At 39.1% G+C, this 22,432-nt stretch overlaps 1 protein-coding gene across 2 annotated transcripts in view; it reads right to left on the bottom strand.

Annotated features, from left to right (window-relative positions):
• The window catches only part of dok6 (docking protein 6), a 274,202-nt gene that overhangs the window by 83,990 nt on the left and 167,780 nt on the right, over positions 1–22,432 (bottom strand). For both annotated transcript variants that reach the window (XM_003219723.4, XM_062980575.1), the window contains exons 4-5: positions 10,330–10,449; positions 2,694–2,883 (exon numbers count right to left, since the gene is read on the bottom strand). In XM_003219723.4, the coding sequence (XP_003219771.1) occupies positions 2,694–2,883; positions 10,330–10,449 (310 nt within the window). The remainder of the gene's footprint in view (positions 1–2,693; positions 2,884–10,329; positions 10,450–22,432) is intronic.

The following is a 22,432-nucleotide window of genomic DNA, read 5'->3' as shown; positions in this document are numbered from 1 at the left end:
AAATTATAATGAAGGTGGACAAGCAGAAGAAAAGAAAAACACAATTGACCTTTGATTTATCATTAGATATGAACAGGAATGACTCATATCCTTCCATGCTTATTGCACAGCATTCATGTGTAAATATTTTGAACTAAATCTTGTAATCCCCTTTGAAGCATATTGATGTCTGCTTGTATGGCTGTCATATAATGATGGCTAAATTCCATGCCATACTCATACAGTATTTAAAAAAATTGCACATGATGACTTGTGTACACTGAACCATCAGAAAGCAAATGTGTTACTATCTTGGCTTCCCATTTCAATAATTTTGTAAGTGTTTTGTATTTCAGTATCCTGGATAACAGATGCTCAACATGTATAGATAATGCCTGGAAGTCTAGCCTCTTTCTCCCAACCTACTCTCTCTCACATATCTATCTCTTCATCAAATATCCACTGACTTTCAAGCACGCTTCCAAATTTGCTGGCATTCATAGGGGAAATTGGGACTCAGAGGAAAGACAAATAAGGCATTAGCCTTATGCAACAGATTGTGGGTGTCTTGAAAGGACAATATCTCATTAGTTATTTGATTTGTGTTTTTATTGTTTCATTTCATTTTTATCATGAGGGCTAGAGAGCGCTACCTATGGGATATTTTCCCCTCATTTACCAAAATCTAATTTTGTTAGCTCAATTTAGATCAGTTCTACTTATTCAGAAGTAGGTAGTAGAAAGTAGTTCAAGGAACAAGTATAGGTCCACAAAGATCTGTATTTAAAAGGAAACTCTGACATGTAAATAACAGAAAGCAAGCAAGGAAGTAAGAATAAACACAGGATGGAAACTGCTTCTATTGCATATCATTCTTCTAGTTTTTGATTAGCCATGTTTTAAAAACAAAACAGATAAGGGTATATTAAAAATATGATTCCCACCAAACTACAGTTTAAAGTGTCATCATCCATTCTACCACCTCTGCAGTCTTATCAGCTTATTCCAACCTCATTCTTAAGTACTTTATATGGTTTCAAGCTCTGATGATAGGCATGTGCTAGTATTAAATACATCACTGAACTGAACTACCATGTACTAATCCATATTGGTAGATTTAGGATTATTTCCTCAACCATTCAACTATTTGAAAGATTTATCTCCACCCCCACTTCTCTGTTGCAAGTATTAATTGACAGTTGTATCCCTATCTATCCAAAACATGCCAGAAGAACTTTGAGAGGAAAACCATCATGTTTGATCTATGTTCCTTACAGGAAAATATGTAGAGTTTTTGAGGGGTTTAGTGCAATAAAATCCAAATGCATTCATATGTAGAGAGAGAGGCTTTTAATGTATTTCTGTGTTGCTGTAGGATTCATGACCATTCTAACATTTAGCTCAGTTTTAAAATTGATTTTAATATCTTGCAGTTTCCCAAAACTATGCAAACTGAAAAGAATTTTTCCCGTCAAGTGCTTGGTAAGATAAAGAAATTCATACTTTGTCCCCATGTCCTAAGGCTATCCTATCAATTTGTGTAAATGTCACGATTTACAGGATCACTTGTCAATTTTGCATTACTCAGCATATCTACAATCCAGCATTTACAGAAAAACTGGTGTGTTTTGGCTAGCAAAACTAGACTAAAGGATTCATTTTTATGGCTGTGGCACCTATCCATGCTTTTATTAGGAATGCAGAACCTAATCTCTCTAAGTCCAGTTATATTTTATGTCCAGAAATGGATAGCATAGTCTTAAAATTTGAGTGTTTTCCTTACATTATAGTTCAAAGATGGGGTAATCTTCTATTACCCAATTTTATTCTGACATTATTCTGTTATTTCAGATAACAGATTCAAATGTTTTAGATTTAGTGTGCATTTACATTGTAGAATTTGTGCAATCTGAAACCATGTTAACTGCCTTGGCTCAAAGGTATGGTAACATGGGAACTCTAGCTTTACAAGGTCTTTAGCCTTCTCTATCAAGAATGCTGGCCCCTCACTTTCCAGGATTCCATAGCATTGAGTCATGGCAGTTAAACTGGTGTCGAGGTACATTCATTCTTCAGTGTAAAAACTGCTGTCCCATTCAGAGGAGGTTATGAATTGAAAGTCAAAGAAATGCTTTAAATTTAGATAGACACCCATACCAATATCATAGAGCCACATGTTCAAGGCAGAAACCAGAGCTTGGGACCACATCTTTAAAACTTTATAGCCTAGACTGAGATACTGGGAGTTGAAGCCCCCTTAAGGAACTTTTCCAAATTCCAGTAGGAAAATAGGGACCTTATCAGACAGGCAAAATTTCCCATCCTAACACACTTGGACTTCAGTTGAGGCACAGAGCCCACTGACTCCCAACACACAGCGTAGATCAACTTCCAGCACAACTCTGTGTCTCAACTGAAGTCTAGGCCTCTCAGGATGCTTCTTGTGTTGCATAAGAAACATCAGGTGGCGATGCTTCCCCCATGGGATGGATTGAGTGGCAAGGTGCATAATGCAGGGCATGAGGTAACGGGTTCCCCACACACCCCACCGGACTCACCATAATCTGTGATGAATTATGGGTAATGTGATGAGGTCATAGGAGTTATTGTTGCATATGCCACCTGAATCAAGTACACCATAATGCCTCTTGATACGTAACATGCTAATTCTACTGAATAACTCTACTTAACTTATTTTCATGATACTCTCTTACCTTCCAGATTCAAAAGTGAACCATGTTGAATCACGGCCATATCTTCTCAGGGAACTTAGAGGCCACATTACAAGTTTCACCTTGGCGTTGTGGATATCCCAGAGATAGATGTTTTCATGTGTGATCTGCATTGTACATTCCCCGTAGATATCTAAATTTGGTGTAGGCATAAGGTATACATTGAAGCGCTCTAAGGGTAAGAGTAAAGAAAAAATAAAATAAAATCACAGTTTAAATTATAAGCTGTCTTCTTCAATTACAAAGATGACATCCATTTTATCTAGTACGTGAGAAATATAAAAAAAACCCATATAAATACACGAGTGCTGTTCCCTGAGAGGTTGTGTTTTATTCATAGTACATAGTGCATCTATGAATAAATGGTGTTTTATTCATAGTACATCTGGAAACACAGCTGAGACCCCTTTATCTTTACTAACAGATATTCATTGATATCATAAAATAGTCAAACATTATCAATTGTTACTAACTTTTATAAAGTGGTATCATTAGTTTCCTCTTATTGCATAGTATTAATAATCTGAATGAGAAAGCCTCTTTGACTGAGTTTAATATGATGGACCTATTGTAAAAGCAAAAGGGAAGAAGGGAAGAATACCTTGCTAAAGGGAATAATACAGTGCAGCACATGTCATTAACAAAGGCATATTGGCAGACGAGCAGAAAAGAGAAAATACCACAATACAGAACTCAGTATTTCTTTGGTTGGAAGGCTGAGTACTACTGTATATTTTAACCTTCATTAGAAATAGCTATTGTCTCAAATAGTACCTTCAACAAAAACAGAGAACCTAGTAAAGGTCTTTCATGTTATATTCAACGAATTTTCATTGATAAGGCGCTTCTTTTTTTCCCAGCAAGTCGAGGCAGTGGCTCGAATATGTACATGTAGAAAAGTCTATATCATCATCATCATTTATTTCTATAGTGCCACCAATTTCCATGGCACTTTATAAGTAAAACAACCAAAATAGTGGGTTCTACCAAAGGCATGCGCACACACACATACACACATGCATATTATTCACATACATGTATGTAATTTATACACATAAACAGTGGGAAAGAAGGAATTTTAAAGCTTCTGACCATTTCTACTTTAATTAACACACTGAAACTACACAACCCAAAACCACAAAACTTGGCAACAAAAGACATGGTCCCCCCACTGTGTTTAGACAGCAAAACGAAACAAACAAACAAACAAACTGCAAGTCTCTCAAAATCCCAAAAAACAGGAAACCTCCATGTGCACATGCGCCAAGCGCCCTCCCGCCCCTCCAAGAAACTTCAAGGCTGACGCAACACTCTCTGAACCCCAAGGCAGCCATTAAAACCATTACTGTCCTCGCTTCCATGGCTCCGGACAGGAGGGAGGGGAAGACAAAAGCCCTACCTTCCCTTCACTTCCTGTACTTCCCTCCGTGGCCTTCATGCCCAACAAAAGATGCCCATAAGCCACAGCAACGCGTGGCCGGGCAAAGCTAGTTAAATATAAAACTATACACAATAATTGTAAAACTAAATATCCAGATAGAAGGCAAAATGCAGCATAATATAAAGCAAAAGAATAGATAAAGGTAAAGGTTTTCCCCTGACAGTAAGTCTAGTTGTGTCCGACTCTGGGGGTTGGTGCTCATCTCCATTTCTAAGCTGAAGAGCAGGCATTGTCTGCATGGAATGCCGTTACCTTCCTGCCGAAGCGGTACCCATTGATCTACTCACATTGGCATGTTTTTGAACTCCTAGGTTGGCAGAAGCTTGGGCTAACAGCGGGAGCTTGCCCCACTCCCCAGATTCGAATTGCCAGCCTTTTTGGTCAGCAAGTTGAGCAGCTCAGCGGTTTAATTTGTTGTGCCACCGGCGGTTCCAACAATACATGTAATCAAATTCTATGAGATTATTTAAAAAATTGAAAAGCTTTGGAAACCCAAAAAGGTTTAAATTGAGATTTAAAAATTATAAGGGAAGGAACAGCCTACAAATGTTCAGGGAGGCAATTTGAAAAGTACAGAACAGTGAGTGAAATATTATGGTCATGCCATAGAAGAGGAAACTTTGAATTGGGTGAGAAGCCTAGAGTTCCTTGAGCAGGCCAGTAAAAGGACATAAGGTTTAAAAAAGAGGGAGAAGCCAGAAGAAATTTGTCTTCAAAAGGCAGAGACTTGTCAAAAGACATTATGTAGTTTGCCTTTCTGTCAGACTGCTTCCAGTGTCATACTAGTTGACTTGGCATAGGACTCTGATTCAGCACCGATATTAATTGTGCTATTTTCTTCCAGATCGATCCTACAACTAATAGGTTCGCATCTTGTTTCAGATAGACCTCAGTTACTGACCAGCTCCCCTAGACATCATCTTAATTTGGCACAGATGTTTCACTGCAATCCAGCAAGGGTTTTGGACTTTTCTTTTTGGATTATTACAACTGTAATGGATAAGGAGCAAGACACTAAGAGGATTATTTTCAAATGTTTAAAGGTTTACAAACATTTAAACTCAGTGGTGGTTATCAACGTGTTGTAAAAACCCAGCAAAACCAATACAAAGGATTACAAAGTAGTTGCAATGCAATGCATTCATTTAAAAATGATGTTTTCAGAAGGGCTTTTTGCTCCACATCCGCCAATAGCTATCCATTTTAGCCTAATTTTATATCTCCATTTTTAAAATAGCGTCATAGACAAACAAATTAGAAATAAGATGAGGATGAATATTATATGTTACAAATAGAATAAACACTGAGGAAAATGTGCTTGAGGAATCTATGCAGCCAAATAACTATTCCATATATTGTGAGATTAAAGATCCCACATGGCTATGAGTAAACCTGTCATTCTCAATATTTTTTCTGTCTCAGTCCATTTAATTTTGTCCCACTGATGGATCCTTAGCTAAATCACTCAGCGTCACAGCTATCCATCCTTTGCTCTGAGGCTATATTTCTCATTAATCACACTAATGGGTGTCAGGCTTCCAACAAGCATTTAAAGCCTAACTTCCAAGTAATAAAGGTTATGTGTGTACTGGACAATATTCTGGTTTAGGTTTCAATTTCTATAACATCTATGGCTCCATCTAAACTACCATATAATGCATTTTGGAGCTGTATTATATGGTGAGTGTAGATTTATATAACTGCATTAAACCACATTATATGAGTCTATGCTCACCATATAATGCAGTTTCAAATGGCATAATATGACAGTGTAGACAGGGCCTATGCCGATTTCTCCTTCAAATGTTACTGTTGTAGTAGAGCCTGTGAGTAACGTTACAAACAGTAGTATGGGTGCCAGAAGGGGAAAAGGGTTACTTGAGAGCAGGAATCTGATGATGAGCAGCAGAGAAAGAGGATCCAGGACATACTTACAGCATCTACAGATGAAGAGTCGTTTGAGGGATTCTCTGGGATGATGGGCCAATGAGTGAAGGAGAAGGAGGAGACACCATGGATTGGACTAAGATAAGAGAAGTGCAAGCTATTTGTGAGGCACCAACAGGACCGGCCCGAGGAAATTTAAAAGGGTACGCAAAGTTTTTTTGCGCCCCTTCCCCCGTGCCGTGGGAGGCGTGACCAGGACTGGCTCCGCCTCCCGTGCCCTAACCCCACCTCCCGCGCTGGGCGGCCACGCCTCCTGCAGCGTGGGCTCCGCCTCCTGCGGCGTGTGTCCTGGCTCAGCCAATCTGGGGAGGGAGTTCAAAGCCTTTTAGGGGTTGTTTGAAAATCCTCTCTTCCCGTCAAAAGCAGGCAGCCCTTGTATTTGAACAGCTGCTTTGAACGGGGGGGGGGGGGGGTAAGGAGAAGAAGGGCTGAGCTGAAAAAAGAAAAGAATAGAAATGCTTGGAGAGGGAGAGAGAGAAGAAAAGAAGGAGAGCGAGAAGGGAAACCTTTAGTGGTTTCTCTGCCCAAGACACCGCCCCACCAAGCCGCTTCTCTGTGGGAAAGGAAAGCTCCGGGGACCTTGAATCCATCAGGGTCAGCCGGGTGGGAAGAGACACACGCAGGACTCACACACATGGGGCTCGCCCACGCAGCGCCCTGGACCCGAAGCCCTTCCAAGACCCGGTTGGAGCGGGGGACCGGCACCGGTTCCTCAGACCGCCCTCGCCTCTCCCCTCCGCCGCCTCCTTCTCCTCCTCTTCCTGCATGGCTCCCGAGTTTCCTCCATGGAGAACAAGCCAGCCAAACCTGGCCACGCCCCCCGCGTCGCGCAACCCCGCCTCCCAGCCAGACTGCACCAGGGCACGCCCCGCCTCCCGCGTCACGTGGCCCCGCCTCCGCCAGGTGTGGCCCCGCCTCCCAGGGGCTCAATAGCGCCCCTGGGAAGGTGGCGCCCAACACGGGGGCGTGGTCAGCTTGCCGTGTTGGGCCGGGCCTGGGCACCAACAACTAGTGATACCTTTATGGAGTTCTCTGGGAGTGAAGACTGGCAATCAGGGGATCCAACTGATCCTTGGGGGATCTAAGTCTTGACAGGAGATGGAGGAATTGGAGGGAGAGTCAAGGGAATTCATGTGAAGAGTTGGGAGAAGCTGCGGGGGATGGTGATGGGGCGGTGGTCAGTTCATCTTACCTCTTGGCACATCATTTTTATGCACCAGGATGACTCCAGGAATACCTTAATGGTGGCCCAGTAAGTTATTTATTCTTTTAAGGGTTTTCTTTGGGGTGGCTGTGGCATTTAGACAGAATAGTTTCTTTTTTGGGGGGGGAGGGTGGACCCAAATCTGCGCCAAAGAGGGTTTTCTTAATCTGCTTTGGTATGTGGATTTGAGTGGTCGGGAAGCGCCTTCAGAAGTATGCAGGTAGCCATGTGTGTGTGTGTGTGTGTGTGTGTGTGTGTGTGTGAGAGAGAGAGAGTGTGTGAAATAAAAGGATTAACAAACATAATATGAGCAAAATGTTTCAGATCCTGCTTTCTTCAGTTGCTAAAGATGAAACATAATTGAATGTCAGCACCTGATGGAGGAGGCAGCCAAAAATGTTCTGCTATATTTTTATTGTTTTTAATGTTATTTTTTTGCTGAGATTATATATTTTTTCAGTACTGCTTGATTTTTTTTTACACACAGACACACACACACTTGTGGAGTGCCTTAAAGTCCTCTTAAATCTGGTTCTTGCTTGAACTTAGGCCTCTTAATCATTCAAATAAAAAGTTGAGGGAGAAGATCCCAAAAAATGCAGGATAAAAAGGAAATAATTTTGTCAATGAAATAATTGGACTGAGAAAAACTTGGCAATAGTCACTAAACCTCACCTAAACTCTCCTTAATTTTTTTAACCTGTGTCTACCATTTCTTCCTAACACAGCTGGAAGTCAAATCCATTTCAGATTTACTTAAATCACTGCAGATGGAAGCCTGAGTACGAATACAGCTTGGTGACTAACCAGATAATACAACACATGTCTCCTTTGATGTGCAAGCAGACAGCTAGAAAACAGCAAATAGAAAAGATATAAAATGTAGAAACAGCTTGTGGTGCTTTGCCAAGATTTCTCTTCATCCACAAGAGAATGGCCAGGGCAGATAAAAGCTATTCCCACAAATAGATTTTGCAACAGAACTGAGGCACATTCATTGGGAACTTTCGTTCATTTAAAAGTGGTTTGCAGAGGCAAACAGACTTTACTGAATTTGAGCAAAGTTCATGGTTCTCATACTGTTTTTCTCTATAAGCAACACATTTCTATCAACAAAGAGTTTACTGCTTGCCATGTACTGTCACAATGTCTTGCTTTGCTTTTTATAGTTAAGGTGACAGTTTTAGCTTTCCTAATTTAAATGCAAATTTCTGCACTGGGGGATATTTATCAAAATTTCAATGTCAGAGGGAGTGTACCTAATGATTCATCACTGCATATTACTGAAACATCAGTTTCACTCCTTTCCTTTCAAGTAATGCTGCTAATTATGCCACTTTTTGGTTTCTTGGGGGTGTATCTTGTAGCAAGACCTTGTGCCTACTGGCCTAATTGTATTTGTTTCATCCCATTTATTTACTATAGGATAATAAACACTGTAATTATGCTCAATTCTAGCAGTTTGCAACTGTCAGTGTACTCAAATGTCACCGTAAAGCATCAGTCCTTGATTCAATTCAAACAAATGCAGACAATGCTATCTGTCCACACTGGATTCTCGGTCAGCTTTTGATGGTAAACATGATGGTTATCTAGAACAGGGCTTCCTAAACCTTTTTTTGCTCGTAACTCCTTTTCACCTGGTAAATTTTTATGTGACTCCATGCATACAGATATGTAAAAAAGATATAAAAGTCAAACATTTACTGATATTAAATTAGCATTTGCAAGTTTTGCTGAACAGGGTGCATTTCCTTTTTTGGTGTACAGTTGAAGCATTTTCTACAGAGTCCACTGTAAACACAACACGTTTTTGCTAACAGATTTGTGAAAATGGGTGTCTGTCAGAAACCTTTGACTATTCCCAGTTTTTTCGAGACTACAACATTGAGTTAAGGGGACCCCATTTAGAGTCGGGACCACAATTTAAGAGACAGTGGCCTAGAGGGTATGATATGGAAGTGTGAGACACAATCTCTGTCAATGATTATCTGTTAGCTGCAATAGCTATAGCTGACTCAGGTCACTTCTGGAAAATGCTGTTATCAAAGGCTGGATCTACACTGTCATATAATCCAGTTTCAGAATGCAGATTAACTGCATTGAATAGGATTATATGGCAGTGTAGACTCATACAATCCAGTTCAGTGCATTTAATATGAATTCTAAAACTGGATTTTATGGAAGTGTAGACTCATATGATCCAGTTCAGTATATTTAATCTGCATTCTGAAATTGGGTTATATGGCAGTGTAGATCCAGCCTAAGTTTGCCAAAGAAGAATTCAGGTCCAATATTGGCATTCTAACAATTTACAATCAAATCTGACCATGACCACCCCAACTTAATTGTAGAACATGTTAATATGGAAAGGATTTTTCTTTATATTCTGCAACCATGAAGTATTTGAATGGTATAATCAGGTGTTGTTTTTTTAATTTTCAAAAAAAAGAGAGGATAACAACCTATCATTATAGAGCTTACCAACCTATCTTCTGTAATACAAACCCACAATGTTTTCTGTTATGACAGTATTGATAAACAAATATAATAGACACATCATAAACCTTACAAATCCCATGGTGAAATGCAATCTTAATAAAAGATTCATGTGTAGTAAAATAGGCTTAGAAATGTATGCAATGTTAGGACAACAAATCCATAAAAAGATCTTGTCAGAGAGAAATAAGAGACCCCCGTCAAACTGACAAGTGTGAACTGGTTATGAATTACTGTTCATGATTGTGAAGATAAGAGTATTTGTTGTCATCGTGTGTATTCATGCTGTTTTTGACTTACGGAAACTCTAAAGTGAACCTATCATAGGGTTTTCTTGGAAGGATTGGTTCAGAAGAGTTTCACCATTACCTTGCACATTGGTTGAGAAAATATGGTCTACCTAAAGTCACTCAGTGGGTTTCCAAAGTCTTTCAGTGTTCAGTCCAACACTCAAAGCAGTACACCATGCTGACCTTTATATTTAGAATATGTACATTAATATAAATAGGTGTAAATGGATGGCCTACCATTTTGCTCTCTCTGAACTCCTGCAGCAAGTAGATCAGGCTCCCCAAGGCTTATGTCATTAAGTCTGGTACCCAGACATTCTATACAAAGATGTTTGCACCATTCTTCTGCTTCAAGCTCTGAAAGAAAGAAAGAAAGAAAATGACCAATAAACAAACAAGCAATTAACAATAACTGTGCAGTAATTGCTGCATTCTGTTCCAATTTAAAAGAAAGTGTCTGATGACAGTAATTTGTTTCATAGGCTAATTCCAGATTTCAAGGAGGTACACACACATACACAAGTCTAAGATGTACAGTAAAAGAAATGTAACTTGTGCCCATACTTTTACAACAGATTAAAACTTTCCATGATTTATTGCCACAGGAGCCAGCATAATGGTTCAACCCAACCACACTACAGAAAAAGAGGTCTATCCATGTTGCCATTATGCTACCATCCTGAATCTAGCTTTCACTATGTTTCTAAAGAATAGTATCTATAGATTCTGGAAAAGATAATTAAGGAAGTGGTCTGCGAACACTTAGAAACAAATGCGGTCATTGCTAATAGTCAACATGGATTTACCAAAAACAAGTCATGCCAGACTAATCTGATCTCTTTTTTCGATAGAGTTACGAGTTGGGTTGATACAGGGAATGCTGTGGATGTAGCCTACCTGGATTTCAGTAAGGCCTTCGACAAATCCCCCACAACCTTCTGGCAAACAAACTAGTAAAATGTGGGCTAGACAAAACTACGGTTAGGTGGATCTGTAATTGGCTAAGCAAACGAACCCAAAGGGTGTTCACCAATGCGTCGTCTTCATCATGGAAAGAAGTGACAAGTGGAGTGCCACAGGGCTCCGTCCTGGGCCCGGTTCTGTTCAACATCTTTATTAACGACTTAGACGAAGGGTTAGAAGGCACGATCATCAAGTTTGCAGATGACACCAAACTGGGAGGGATAGCTAACACTCCAGAAGACAGGAGCAGAATTCAAAATGATCTTGACAGACTAGAGAGATGGGCCGAAACTAACAAAATGAAGTTCAACAGGGACAAATGCAAGATACTTCACTTCAGCAGAAAAAATGGAAATCAAAGATACAGAATGGGGGACGCCTGGCTTAACAGCAGTGTGTGCGAAAAAGACCTTGGAGTCCTCGTGAACAACAAGTGAAACATGAGCCAACAATGTGATGCGGCAGCTAAAAAAGCCAATGGGATTCTGGCCTGCATCAATAGGGGAATAGTGTCTAGATCCAGGGAAGTCATGCTCCCCCTCTATTCTGCCTTGGTCAGACCACACCTGGAATACTGTGTCCAATTTTGGGCACCACAGTTGAAGGGAGATGTTGACAAGCTGGAAAACGTCCAGAGGAGCGCGACTAAAATGATTAAGGGTCTGGAGAACAAGCCCTATGAGGAGCGGCTTAAAGAGCTGGGCATGTTTAGCCTGCAGAAGAGAAGGCTGAGAGGAGACATGATAGCCATGTACAAATACGTGAAGGGAAGTCATAGGGAGGAGTGAGCAAGCTTATTTTCTGCTGCCCTGCAGACTAGGACACAGAACAATGGCTTCAAACTACAGGAAAGGAGATTCCACCTGAACATCAGGAAGAACTTCCTCACTGTGAGGGCTGTTCGACAGTGGAACTCTCTCCCCTGGACTGTGGTGGAGGCTCCTTCTTTGGAGGCTTTTAAGCAAAGGCTGGATGGCCATCTGTCGGGGGTGCTTTGAATGCGATTTCCTGCTTCTTAGCGGGGGGTTGGACTGGATGGCCCATGAGATCTCTTCCAACTCTATGATTCTATAGACTTTATTCAATGTTTATTAAGTTTCACAACATATGTGTAATGACTATTCCAATCTTGGTAGGTGGTAAACCCATTTTGATAGTCCATCCTCAGTGATGTCCCAGACAAAATCCTACATTGCATCTACACAACAGTATCAAGGTAGTTCAATAACACTTTAATTGGCATGGTCCAGTGCTATGTAATCATGAGAGGCACCAGTACTCTTTCACAGAGGCAGCTAAAGACCTTGTGAAACTGCAACTCCCATGATTCATAGAACAGAGACATGGTAATTAGTGGGTCTAACTACATTAATTCTACAATGTAGATTCAACTTTGGTATCACTGTGGAATATAGATCTGATTTAGGTGATGAAAGCAATTGCTTCTGCACATTTCTCACTCTTTGGGCATAGTAGCATCAGGTCCATAATATTCTGGAGAACTAGATGGGATCACATCCTGATGAACACATCCATTGATGCAAATGTAGCAGTTCAGTAAGTATATTTTAATCTAGTAGCATGAGATGAGTTTCATTTGCTTTTATGCATCTACTGGAAAAAATAAGGAAAATAGAATACACAGAACTGATTCTGGGGAAGAAGATGTCAAATACATCTTCTACAAGGACCTTTCAGGGTTTTTTTTTCATATTTTGTAAACAAAAGGGACAACTCCTGGTAAAAAGACCTTGTAAAACTGCAGCTCCCATGACTCCATAGCATGATCCATGCTAGTTAAAGTAATGTCAATGAAATGTATTAATTATACTGTAGAGGAACCCATATGGATGGGAAATTTCTATGAGTCCACTGGAACATCCCTTTCTCTTAGGGCTACATGGATAGTGAAAATTTCAAAAGAATGAAAAAAGAAAGAAGCAAGTCCAATTTGGATATTCATTCTTGGTTTTGAAAAAAAACAGCTTGCAAAAAACCCCACTTGGGGCAATATGGCTACCTTTGATTTAATCCCAAAAGGAAAGGAGGAATATAAATCTTTCCTACTACTGGGGAGGGAGCTAACATTTCTTTAGAACTAGTTTTTGTATCTGTCAATTAGCATACATGCTCTATGCGTGAAAGTTTGGTGGTGTGAAAGATACCTTTTTAACTTATACCAACCACTGAATCAAAGTGTCTGTTAAAGAAGAGACCTCTTTCATGATTCCTCTATAATGAATTAAACCAGAATTCACACTTCTTCTATGAAGTGCTTTTGTCTTCTTTGGGTGAAACACCTCACATTTTTAGCAATGACTAAAGAAGCCAAATGCATGCCCTCGCTTATATATTTATATTTATATAAAAGGAAATCCAATATGACTTCAAGGTGAGTACAATGTAATGGTCACATATTTTCTCTATGAATTGTGTTTCTGGCTCCATTGTAGTTCATAAGGCTATCCAACATGATTTGGAGCTCATAAATCACAGATCAAGGGCAGGACTAATGACATCAGCTAGCCTTATTTAGGTTCTCAGTCAAGATTTTATCATGTCCAGTGGAAAAGTCAATATCATATCCTTGTTTTTCCTCCTAGTTGTCATTCAGTCCTGAGAAAACCCAAGGAATTTCTAGCTGAAGTGAGAATATCCAAGGTGTTTTTTTTATTTTTCCGTTTTTGTCCTCACATAGAATCATAGAATCATAGAATAGTAGAGTTGGAAGAGACCTCATGGGCCATCCAGTCCAACCCCCTGCCAAGAAGCAGGAAACTGCATTCAAAGCACCCCCGACAGATGGCCATCCAGCCTCTGCTTAATGGCCATCTGTCGGGGTGTGAATTGTTGTTTTATAATTACAATTGACTGAATTACTAACAGATGTATAAATTGTGAATTTATTTTTTATTGCTCATAGATATGAGCTTGATAAAAAAAATTAACTTCCAACCTTCCAACATTTAATAGGTGAAAACTTGGATGTGTGAGAAGAAACAACATCAATGTATGATCAAGATGGGAAAGGTTATTAATGAGGGAGAATGTACAGAAAAGAAGAAGCTGCTGTAGTTTGCTTTTGCCTGAGGCCCCATCTACACTGCCATATAATTCAATATCTGCTCCCTCATCTGCTTTGAACTGGATTATATGATAGACTCATATAATCCAGTTCAAACCAGATAATTTGGGATCAGATACTGGATTATATGGCAGTGTAGATCCACCCTGGGTTTACAGGGAAGGACATGATTCCATTACTTCCTCCTCTCTTCTTCTGCAAACTACTTTTGCACTTGCAGCAATTGAAAGAAGAAAGTGATTTCACAGAAAGGCAAACTGGTAAAATTGGAAAACAAATACCTTGCCCAAGATTCTAAACACATAGCAAATTAAAATTCAAACTCATTCACAAACCCAACTCATTATTCCTCACTAAACTTAACTAATTACTCTTCAATTAACACTCCTAAGGTACAAAATCCAAGTATTCTGAATTCCCAAGTCACTGGGTTTATTAGGTTTGTAACATTTCTCTGTTTGAGAATTATCCCTTGAAAACGCTCCTTCATGTAGATGCACAATATTCTTTCCTGGGTTCCCCCACAGATTTCCTTAATCTGCTGCCCTTCGCTGCAATTCTCACCCTGTCAGTAGTCTTCCTGCCTCTGTTCCACCATAGATTTAATTTCCAGCTAGCCACCATTTACACTCCGGCCATTTCCAAGTTGTCTTTTCAAACATGAGAACTGAGGCCTGTCCCTTCCTTTTATTTCTTTTCAGAAACGACTATATGCAGTCCTGGACATCCGTCTTGGAAATGACTCATAGTTAAGAATAAGGGTGAGACAAAAGGAAGTCAGAGAAATCTACCTCTAGAAAGGGAAACTCACTCATGTAAGAGTTATCATGGAGAAACTGTGTCTCCACTGAAGCTTTATTACTAATCCTTGTTTCCACAACAAGCCATTTTTTCAAAATCAAATTCACAGCGACAGAAAGTGAGGCAAAATCTTCTGACCAGGGGCACAGACAGCAAAGCAAACACCACAGGGCTATCCAAAACTTGCATATCTGGACTTACACTTTAAATATGTGCCTGTTCAGACTTATATACAAATTCAACTTAAGAACAAAACTTGGGGACGGAGAGGGCCTTCTCCGTGGCGGCCCCCCGGCTCTGGAACGCGCTCCCCAGGGAAATTAGGCAAGTTGCCACCTTGGAAGTGTTCAGGAAGAGCCTGAAAACCTGGCTCTTCAAACAGGCCTTTGAAGAAGTACCGCCCACTGTATACTAAACCCTGGTACTAGTGGGTTCTTCTGACCAGTTGTACCTCTTGGTTAACTCCTTGACATAGCCTCAGTGTTCACCCCAGTCTAAGGCTCTTCCCATGACCTTGTAGCACCTTAACTTCCTTCTTGTTTACAAATTCCACTCAGTGCACTTTGCCCAGCTCATTTTGTTTTTATTACTGTGTTTCTCAAGTGTTTTATAATGATTGTGATTTTAATGCCTTTTAAATTTATTTGTGTGTTTTTGTATTTGATATTATGGTATGTTGGTTTTATATTTGTAAGTCGCCCCGAGTCCCTCTGGGGAGATGGTGGCGGGGTACAAAAATAAAATTATTATTATTATTATTATTATTATTATTATTATTATTATTATTATTATTATTATTATTATAGTGAGAGGGATATAGAGGAAATCATTCACTTCTAGCCACCCAACATCTTTTTTTTTTGGTTGTAAAGTCTTTTTTTTCACACAGGATCCAGGGAGATTCTGGAGGGAAAGATGGTATGCAGAATAACAATGCAACACAGAAGAAACCCTCTAAAAGCATTAGTAGGACAATTAGCAGATGCAAGAGAGAAATCCCAGAAACAAATCACTTCAATTCTCAACTACTATACAGTATATTTAAAATTTGCAAATTCCTGTTGGCAGTCATGGCAAAAGGGGATATTCTTCAATGATAAAATGATAAATCAAAGCCAAGAAGAAATCAGTTCACAACTGTCACTGCCCTCTTCCACATGAGAATACTAAATATGTGTCAGAAAACCATTGCCACGTTATGCAAAGTGATGGAAAGGCCCAATAGATCTGCCTAGGACTCCATGTAAATGGTGTATTAACATGACACTGAAGTTTTTCAGTGCATAGGCTTTCCAAAATAGTTGTCACTAACCAGTTCCTTAAACAAGGTTGGATTGCACCTTTTTTTTTTTGAGACACTGTAAAAATTCCTAACGTTTTGAAAGATATTTGTGTTCTAAAATAATCTAGAATGTATAATTCCCAAGAAAGTAGTTTTAAATGACACAGACTAATGAACAGGATGTTTGTTTGACGCTACAAAAGTCTATGGCATAAATATTAAAATCCTAAGAGGACCTTTTGTTGTTGTTGCAAGTGATTCATATCCTGCCTATATATTTTCCCAGAGTAATGGATCATGACATTTTCAAAACATGATTAAGCTTCTCATTAAAAAGGTGTAGTTGTATGCAGTTGCAAATATTTACACTGATTTATTCAAACATAAAATACTATGTGGAACATTTCTTCCTGTTGAGTTTCTTACCAACATATAAGAAAAAAGAAGGGAGGGAAAAAGAACGGAGAAAAACAGCTGAAATGCCAATGTGGCATTATTCCCCAGAGGGTTTTTTTGTGTGTGTGTGTCAGGAGTGACTTGAGAAACTGCAAGTCGCTTCTGGTGTGTGAGAATTGGCCATCTGCAAGGATATTGCCCAGGGCACGCCCAGATGTTTTGATGTTTTTACTATCCTTGTGGGAGGCTTCTCGTATGTCCCTGCCTGAGGAGCTGGAGTGACAGAGGGAGCTCACCCGCTCTCCCCGGATTGGTTCAAACTGGTAACCTTCAGGTCAGCAACCCAACCTTCAAATCATCAGTCCTGCCAGCACAAGGGTTTAACCCACAGTGCCACATAGCTACATTCCCCAGAGGTACAGTGATTCAAGTCGAATACGTTATTGAATCTAATGCACAACTCAATTTTCAAAACCCTGAAACCAAAAAAAGTATTTGCTGATGATTGTGTTGCACAGCAGCAAAAACAATGTGCTCTTGGTCACCCCCCCCCCCCCCAAAGTGCATGTTACAGTTGCTACCTGCTTAGGATTCCTTCTTTATAAACAAAGTGTTAGAGTACCAAAGCTTCCAGCAATTGAAAGGAACACCTTGAGGTGTATCTATACAGTAGAATGAATCCACTTTAACCGCCTTAGTTCAGGGTGACAAAGGAGAGGACAAAACAGAATGAGTGACAGCTCTTATCCTAGAGCTGCAACTATATTGTGTGACATTTGTGATATGTGCTGGGGAAAACATTTAATTTCATTGTACAATGTACAATTATAATATAGTTAATTGCTATAGTTTTCCAAGGTCTTGAGCCTTCTCTGCCAAGGAATGTTGATGCCATACCAAACTACAAATCCCAGGATCCCATAGTATTGAGCCACAGCCATTTAATCAGAGATGATGTCCCTCAGAAAGGAGCTCCTGAAGCAGCTTCCATTTTGGCTTTGGCTCAGCACTAAGATGACCATATGATGTGAATCAAATGAGCACTCCAATTTTGGCAAGGTCATTTTGCCCAAAAAGCTGAGCATTAGATTTGAGTAAATACGGTATTTTGCTAGGGCTCAAGATAACATTGTGTAAGCACTGCAAAATAGATACTACTTGAAAAATAAAACTAAGTGTATACAATGAAAAATAAGGGCCAGGATGCGCAGAACAGAAACAACCCATCATCTCACCAGAGAATCTGTATTCCTTATACATTAGTCACTTATAGTTCAACTGCCATGGCAAAATCCTATGCAATCCTGAGACTTTATAGTCTGATAAGGCTCTAGAGGAGCTTTCTGACTTGAGCATTATAAGTACATCTTCAAGTGCCAATCCCAGGATCTTGTAAAGCATTTTCATGGTATTATGGAGGCTTGAAATCACTAAAATCAATGATTCACAGGTCCTCTTCCTTAGAGTGTTCCTACTTACACTCCTTAGTTTATGTATGCTATGAAGACAGGTTTCAGACCTTATTCAATTTGTAATAGAGGATCTGTCATCTATTTAAAATGAGTGAATGTTTCCAGGTCAAGCAATCTTCATTCTGCTTTTCTTCTGAAAATAGTGCCACCATCACCTATACTTTGCCTGTCTCTGGCCCACAGCAGAGCCAGACCACGGCAGCCCGAAGCAAAGAAGGGTGTATAGTAAGTAGGAGTCAAAGCAGATATGGATTCAAACTTAACATTTCAGAATGCCAATAACCAGTTTTGGTAAACAGTAAAGCGCACTAGTGAAAAGTGTGCTGCTCATGCAAACAGAGCTTTAAAAACTCCACTCCAAATTCTATGAACATAGGGTAACACCCAATGTTGGATTTTAATGATCAGACAGGAAAATCCAGGATAGAGTTGAAGTCCCTTCTTTCTTTGCTGCACTTCCAAACATCCAGTCTGGAAAGATGGGAAAATCCCCAGAGTTGATTTTGAGGCAGTTTTAAGAGGTGCGCAGGATGAGGAAGGGCAAGAATTTCTGTTGCAATGGCACCGCATGTTGGATTTAAAGCATAGTTCTGTCCTCATTTTTATTCTGAGGGAAAGCCAGCCGATATGACCTAAAATTGTAGAAATGTTTTTACAAATATGGAAATATATTTTGGGGAAATAACATAGTCTACTTTAAACATTTGAAATGCATATTTCTGTGTTCAACATATGGTATGCTTCTTTTGCCTTGACTATTAATGAAAAGGTCTGAATTTTAGCTTGACTTTTACATGTTTTCCATAAAAGAGTGAAAATTTCAATGAATTTAAAACTTCTTTTACCTTCAGCAAATATTTTTATAAAACATTTCATATGTACCAAATTTTCAGCTCATATAGAAAATTAACATTACTGTGGAAATTAAAGTGTTTTCCTAGAATTTGCATTAAAGGACAAAATATAGGTATACTGGGGAAAGGGTGTTACAGAACATTAAAGTTGAAAGCAGTTTAAAGAGTATTAAAATTATTTAGGAGATAATTTTATCACTCTTATTCTGATTAGGTGCTAATTATTTTACTGGTTTCTTATCACTTGATGTTCTAAATCACCCCTTTCCTTCTAGCTGCAAGTATAACATGTAACAGCAAAAGTTACTTTTTGGCTCACAATTTTCTCCTGGAACGTCTGATATTTTCTTTTTATTGACTTAAATCTGATAGCATTTATGACCAATATAGTATTCAGACACAATAATTCTCTACTTTTGACTATCGCAGATAGGACCTCATTACAAAGGACCATGGATTGGCCACACATTGTGACGAATCCATGGGCTCCCAAAGGTGGAGAACCTGTCGCTCCACACCCCACATCGAGCTATTTACAGAGACCCACCCCATCCCATGGGGGAAGCGTCACTGACCAGCTTCCCCCTATTGCTAATAAGACAACATAGGAAGGGTTATGTGTTGTCACGGTGGCAGCATACACTGCTTGCTCTCCTCTTTCTGGATGAAGCCCGATAGGAAGTACATGTGCGGCATGTAATGGGCTCTGTCCTGAAAAGGGAGAACAAGCGGTGTATGATGGGGTACCCCATCTGATGAGGTAGAAAGTCACTTATATATAGCTTTATGACACTTATCCCCATGTATCATTTTAACCTTCATGCCATCATCCTTTGGCACTCTGAGCTTTATTGTTTAGTGGGGCTCATGAGCTTTCTTAATGTCCCTCAATAGACTGCCAATTCCAGGATTCTGTAGGATGTTGCCATGACAGTTAAAATGGAACACAGTCCTTTGTTCTAATCGTCAATTGTTTTCTATTAAACAACCCCTGCCTGATAAGAGTTGAGATTTAATGTTACCATTTTTCAAGAGAAGCCTTGAAAAAACGTCTTTTCATGGATTTTGTGGTAGATAATCTGATGCAGCCCTCTTTCCATTGTTTTAAAGAGGGCTGCATCCAATTGAAGGGGTGGTCTAGGTCATCTACCCATCAGTTTCTTGTAGACAAGCGATAATTCACTTGTCTACAAGCAACTGATGGGTAGATGACCTAGACTACCGTTTCAATTGGGTGCAGCCCTCTTTAAAACACTGGAAAGACGTCTGCATCAGATTATCTACCACAAAATCCATGAAAAGAATCTGCCTTTATTCATCTTTCACATGTGACTCACAGACCAAAAAAAGCAGAGACTCTCTTGTGGCAGACAAAAGTGAATAAAATCTGGCTTGGACCATTGCTGATGCTCCATTTAAACAAAACTGTGTTCTCTCCCAATGACATCTCCACAAACCCAGAGGCCAAAAAACCACCACTGTTTTCTTGAAGCTGACATAATGTTGAGCTGGGCTCTTTGGTCTTGAGATGATAGCCAGACAGCTGTTGTTATCTGACCTGATTAAGCCATGTCTGAGGGGGGGGGGGGGGAGAGAGAAAGAATACATTATCAACTGGAGACAGGGACACCAGTGAACATTCTTTTATCCCATAGGAATGTCAAAATCTACTAATCTCTTTTGACAAAAAATATTGGATCACGTTTTAAAGTACAATAGCACCGAATAGAGGCAGAAACAGTATTAAAACCGGCCACAAGAATGTTGAATTTGTAATTGATTCAAAATAACTATGTTCAAATAGCAATGCATGCCAAATATATGAGAAAACAAGTAAATATGAAGGGTGTGCAAATATATATTTCTTTTCATCACTGAACACGAGAAGCATACCAAAACCAGTGATATATTAATGATACTCTGAACCTGACAATATAATAAGAAATGAAATACATAGTGTTTCTTTTAATACAAAAATGTGCATTACACATATTTTTTTATGAAACAATCAACCAAACATAAAAAAGATCTTGTACATTCAAAATAAATTCCTAGGATAAAAAGCTTTCTAGAATACAGTAAGAATATAAAAAGATTTAAATCCATTGTTCATGGACATAATTGACACAAAGAAGATTGCAAATCTGCTTTATAACTTATGTGGCTGAAGGATGTTTTAATGTGTTGTGCTTTGTGTTTTAAATTATTTCAACCCTGTACTTTTCATATAATTGTTTATTTAATAGTTTTAAACTTATGTATAATAAGGTTTTAGCTTTAATTTATATCAATTAGTTGCAAATTGCTAGCTCTCTCTCTCTCTCTCTCTTTCTCTCTCTCTCTCTCTCTATATATATAGTACTGGGTTTGGGACCACTCGATGGTTAGAATTCCTTCCCAGTTCCACAGTGTTCCAAGAGCTTGCAGTAAAATCATCCTGGTGTGATCCAGAATCAGGCCCTTTGGATCTATGACCACATCTAAGGGTGGACATGGACACTCTGAAATAATGTCTGCCCTCAGGCTTGGTAAAAGATCTAGACCATCAACCTTATCCCATAGAGGCTATCCTATGACGTAGTCACTTCTAGTGGCTATGTGTGGAAATCCATTGCACCAGCGTATAAAGAAGGTTAGAATATTTCTCTAGTTCTTTTATTGGTGTTAATATGTGCAATCCTGCATTACTCTTGCTTGCCTATAAGTTTATTAGTTTTATGCACAAAGTGCATTACTATTATATTACACATTTAATTCATACTTTGAACAAAACCAAACACTATCATTTTATTTCCTATTTTATTCATATTGGTTTAGTAACATTATACAATTACTATAACCAATATGAATGAAATAGCAAGTAAAATAATTTATATTATGCCTCCTCACTAGCTACACGGTATTCCTTTATGCCTCCTCATTAGCTACAAGTTGAGTCTCTATTATCCAAAATCCTTGGGACCAGAAGTATTTTTGATTTTTGATTTATTTCTGATTTTGCATATATGTACATAATGAGATATCCTGAAGATGAGACCCATGTCTAAGTAAGAAATCCATTCATATTTCATATATATTTTATACACATAGCCTGAAGATAATTTTATATATTTATAGATAATTTTGTGGATGAAACAAAGTTTGCGTACATTGAAAAACAAAGGTGTCACTATCTTAGCTATCTATCTATCTGTACAATTTTGGAATTGAGGGATGCACATCCTGGATTGCTGTTACTGTTACATCTGGTCATTACTTTAAGATAATCAGTCATGAGGAATCTCTAGAACAGTAATGTAAGTGTAGAAGATGCCACTGGGACTGGAGAAGTCAACTATTTTGTGTTACCCCAGCAGGTTTTGTAACAGCCAGTAATTTTTATGGTATTGGGAAGAAACTGGCTTTTTTGTCAAGATTATTCTGTTTGAGTTTTAAGATTAAGGCAAAAACAGTTTCAGCTGCAGCACCATAGATATTTCTGAGATGG

The sequence above is a fragment of the Anolis carolinensis genome, chromosome 4, assembly GCF_035594765.1.
Source record: "Anolis carolinensis isolate JA03-04 chromosome 4, rAnoCar3.1.pri, whole genome shotgun sequence".
Lineage (NCBI taxonomy): Eukaryota > Metazoa > Chordata > Lepidosauria > Squamata > Dactyloidae > Anolis > Anolis carolinensis.
This window is presented reverse-complemented; position numbering and strand designations above follow the sequence as displayed.